General features: G+C 40.0%; 1 protein-coding gene across 1 annotated transcript in view; it reads left to right on the top strand.

The window, feature by feature from the left end:
• Nucleotides 1–1,386: 1,386 nt before the first annotated feature.
• LOC104957648 (xenotropic and polytropic retrovirus receptor 1 homolog) overlaps nt 1,387–4,291 on the top strand; it is a 10,678-nt gene continuing 7,773 nt past the window's right edge. The window contains exons 1-3 of the mRNA XM_010785296.1: nt 1,387–1,498; nt 2,142–2,329; nt 3,594–3,773. Of these exons, the coding sequence (XP_010783598.1) occupies nt 1,387–1,498; nt 2,142–2,329; nt 3,594–3,773 (480 nt within the window). The remainder of the gene's footprint in view (nt 1,499–2,141; nt 2,330–3,593; nt 3,774–4,291) is intronic.

The raw sequence follows: 4,291 nt of genomic DNA, 5'->3' as shown, positions 1-4,291 counted from the left end.
GTCTGTCTGACCATCATCATTGGGCTTCTTGTAGTTTAAAAAAAGCGCGGTTTGATAATGTTGTGAATCGAGTGGCCTGTGTTCATCGTCCATAACATACGCCTGCCCATACCATAACCCCACCACCACCACGGGCCACTCGATTCACAACATTACCCTAACCCTAACCCTAACCCTCACACCAGATACTGACTGGTTTTCGGACCCCCCCAGACCCCCCCAATAAAGCAAAACTGCACGTTTCAGAGTGGCCTTTTATTGTGGCCAGCCTAAGGCACAACTGTGCAATAATCATGCTGTCTAATCAGCATCTTGATATGCCACACCTGTGAGGTGGGATGGATTATCTCGGCAAAGGAGAAGTGCTCACTATCACAGATTTTTTCAGATTTGTGAACAATATTTGAGAGAAATAGTTATTTTGTGTATATAGAAAATGTTTTAGATCTTTGAGTTCATCTCATGAAAAATGGGAGCAAAAACAAAAGTGTTGCGTTTATGTTTTTGTTCAGTGTAGTTTAAAAAAAGCGCGGTTTGATTGAAAACTTCATTACATTTAATTTAGCTGACGCTTTTATTCAAAGCGATTTACAATTACCAATTACAGGGACATGCTCCCTGGAGTGACTAAGGGCTAAGTGCCTTACTCAAGGGGACTCTAGTGGTGGTGTTCCTGGCGGGACTTGAACTCACAACCTTCCGATCTTCACCTCACCTCACTATCCATTAGAGTTAGACCACCACTATCCCTTCAGATCACTTCAGAATCTTTATTTAGCGCCATTCAAATGACAGCGAATGTTTTCCCCCAAAAGTGTGTTACTCTCATCGATTAGGTAACTGAAGCAATAGACCACTCTCATCATGACATTATTACTCTCCATCTGTTACTGGATAGTTATAAAAGACCTCGGTATGCTCTCCATGTCTCTGAATATCCTAACGTTGCAATCTGAGTCTCCCTGTATCGCTGTTTTTAAGACGCTGCTGGTGAGTAAAGGTTGAAAACAGAAGGTGAGAGGTTTGTTTTGAGAGGGATGGAGATGGAAAGAAGGAGAAACCATAAGAGGCTTTCATTGATTTTATAAGTGCCTTCTTAATGTTGAACAGGATATCTTTCAGAAGCTAGTGGCACTTTACCTCCATATGTAATATCTACTGTTATTAATGCATTAATTACTGTCAGCTCTGAAATATATGTGCTTTGTGACTATTGATCTCTACGTCCACCCTGCAGGCGTGTGTATAATATACATATAATCAAGCAGATAAAAGGAGCTCTATATGGATGTATGTTTGAGTCAAGAGTTGTAGTTGCATAATAATGTGTTAATATGTAAAATACAATACATTAGGTGTTATTATTTGATGTCTTTTCCATTATTAATGTCTGTGTTTCCTCTCTTCCTGCTGCAGCCCGCTCTGGCCTGGACCACCTTTCGTGTTGGACTGTACTGCGGCTTCTTCATCATCCTCGCCATCGCCTTCATTCTCTCTGGTGAGCAAAAATCTCGTTGACATTCATTAACTTATAAAATGTTAGATTTTTTTAAAGCAGGAAATCCTGTGGTGCTGTGACGTATATGTTTAGGCCGACCCTGAAGGCAGCATCACTCTATAAAGAGACAATGGGATTTCTCCATGTGATTTTGGATTATTGCAGAAAATAATATCCGTGGCAAACAAACATTTATGATACTTACACGTTCAGCAGGATACTCTCCACATATTAACACCACTTTATGATTTCTGAAGTAAAAAGCTAACGTTAGGCTATAAAGGAACTACAGCACGGTCACATGACTTCACGTCACCACCGCTAAGCTAAAGGTGGCTAATGTTGGGCTATAAAGGAACTACAGCACGGTCACATGACTTCACGTCACCACCGCTAAGCTAAAGGTGGCTAATGTTTGGCATGACTTTGTTTAGTCGTCTCATTCAGACACTATTTTAGCAACCAACGTTTTTTAATTCACCAGTGGGGTATTTACTGACGTATTTCAAGTTGTAGAATTAAAATCTCTTCAGCTTGTGTTAACCACAGTCCTTATTTCAGGATAGAACAGGAAGTGATGAAATGCTGACTCTTCTCAGGGTTTGAGATATATCAAATGAAAGCTTCCTTTGTGTTTTTTCAGGTGCTGTGTTCGTACGCTTTGAGAACATTTGGCCTCTGGTGCGTATCTACCGCGGCGGCTTCCTGTTGATCCAGTTCCTCTTCCTGTTGGGCATCAACACTTACGGATGGCGGCAGGCCGGAGTCAACCACGTGCTCATCTTCGAGATCAACCCCCGAAACAACCTTTCCCACCAGCACCTGTTCGAGGTCAGGACTGGAACGTTTTTTACTCTGAAATAAAGTAAAAGATTGAATCACAAAGATACATTTTCTCACTTTCCGTATCGACGAGATGAATTTGTTTCTTTTTGTCTATTATATTTGAATTGAAAATGGTTTATGTAAAGGGGGAGGGGCTTGTGAGAAGAGCTAGTCCTCTATTCGTTTAAACAAAAAAAAAAGGTCCGTTGTGAAGCATCTGATTTGCACTCTGTAGTGAAAAGAAACCACTTTGTTTTTCAGTTAAAAATGAGTGATCATGCATTTTCTGAAATATGCAGATTTGATTCCATTCGCTGAACATACCTAATGTCCACAGGGTTTGATTTATACTCTGGAATAACAAATCACAACATGCATATCATTATTCAGATTGCCTTGTTAATTGTGATGATAAGCGTCTTTGAGTCTTTAGAAAAGCGCTATATAAGTGTCATGTATTATTATTATTATTTATTGTGGAGGAAACTTCTGTGTAGCAATGCAGTGGGAGTCACCGACTCATGAAGGAGACACGGGACGAGCAGGAGTTCTGATGTCAAACAATAATATTTAATACAAGCATCGGCCGGAGAAATTCACATCACAAGTCACACAGTCAAAGGTTCTGACTGCACAGGTGGGTTGCCATGTCAAATCTGATCAGCCTCGCATCTTGGTAGACCTTTTAACTAGTTTACAGAGACGTCAAATCCACATACTGGGGATGGGCGTAAACATCTGCAGACACAGGAGATGTCTCTCACATCTGTGGAGCTTAGAAAGCCAGCGTTCTCACACTCGTAAAACCCCCTTGTGTCCGGCAGGTCAGGCCATAAAACCTAGTATCAACATACGACTGCATTAACACATTCCTTACGGGAGATTAGAAGCAGGGATGGTCGTAAATGTCAACACACAGAATAAGGTTAAATGTCTAGGAGTAAAGACAGAAATATTCCCTCACATTTATTTTTTGTCTTTCTATTGTTTTATTATTATTCTTTTGTATTTATTTATGTATTATTTATTTTAGTTTTGTCCCGTTTGTAGTCTGTACAACACTCTCTTACATTTTGGCTACATGGTCTGTTTTGGTTGTAAATGTGGTTTAAATATTGTATTGTTGTAATTTGATGTACAACAGTAGAGACTAAGCTGAACACTACCTTTGAGCTGTTCAATCTAACCTCGATGTGTCGAATGTATTTTCTATGTGTCTTCAATCAAAAACAGCTGTCTCCTAATGCCTCTCTCTCTTGTTTCTGTGCAGATTGCGGGTTTCCTGGGAGTGTTGTGGTGCCTCAGCATCCTCTCCTGCCTCTACTCGGACTACACTTACCTCCCCATGCAGATCAACCCGCTCATCCTCTACGGCTTCATGCTGCTCTTCCTCATCAACCCCTTCAAGACCGGATACTACAAGTCTCGCTTCTGGCTCCTCAAGCTGCTGGTCAGTGCAAAACACACGATCATGTATCGCAGCGTTATTCAATTCTATGGCCGTGGTGTTTTTTTAAAAGAAAGGATTTAATTAAGGCTGAGCCAAACTGTCAGGGTTAATGGATACACAAAGGGGAATTGCTGAGTCAGATGTAAACAGGCTTTTTATAGGACTGCCATACCAAAATAAATGCAAACAAGATGAGACAATGTGAGATAACAGATCAGTGTGGGCTGGAGATTTGCATATGGTAATAACACGGAGTACATTTGAATTGCAGCACAGACAAAACAACTCAAACAAAAGTAACCCCACTTTTTAATCAGATAATGTTTTTACCTAGGGATGTAACGATACCAAAAACTCACGGTACGATAATATCGCGATAACAGTCCACGGTACGATATTTATCGCGGTATTGAAAAATAAAGGAAAAAAATGTGAATTTTCTTTTGTAATTTTTTTTTTTTTTACTTGAATTTTTTTTCTTTATTAAATAATAAATCTGATTTGTACAGCATTTTAGT

This window comes from Notothenia coriiceps, unplaced genomic scaffold (genome assembly GCF_000735185.1).
Source record: "Notothenia coriiceps isolate Sejong01 unplaced genomic scaffold, NC01 NC01_scaffold00000874, whole genome shotgun sequence".
Lineage (NCBI taxonomy): Eukaryota > Metazoa > Chordata > Actinopteri > Perciformes > Nototheniidae > Notothenia > Notothenia coriiceps.
Note: the sequence above shows the minus strand (reverse complement) of the source record. Positions and strands in the feature narration are given on the sequence as shown.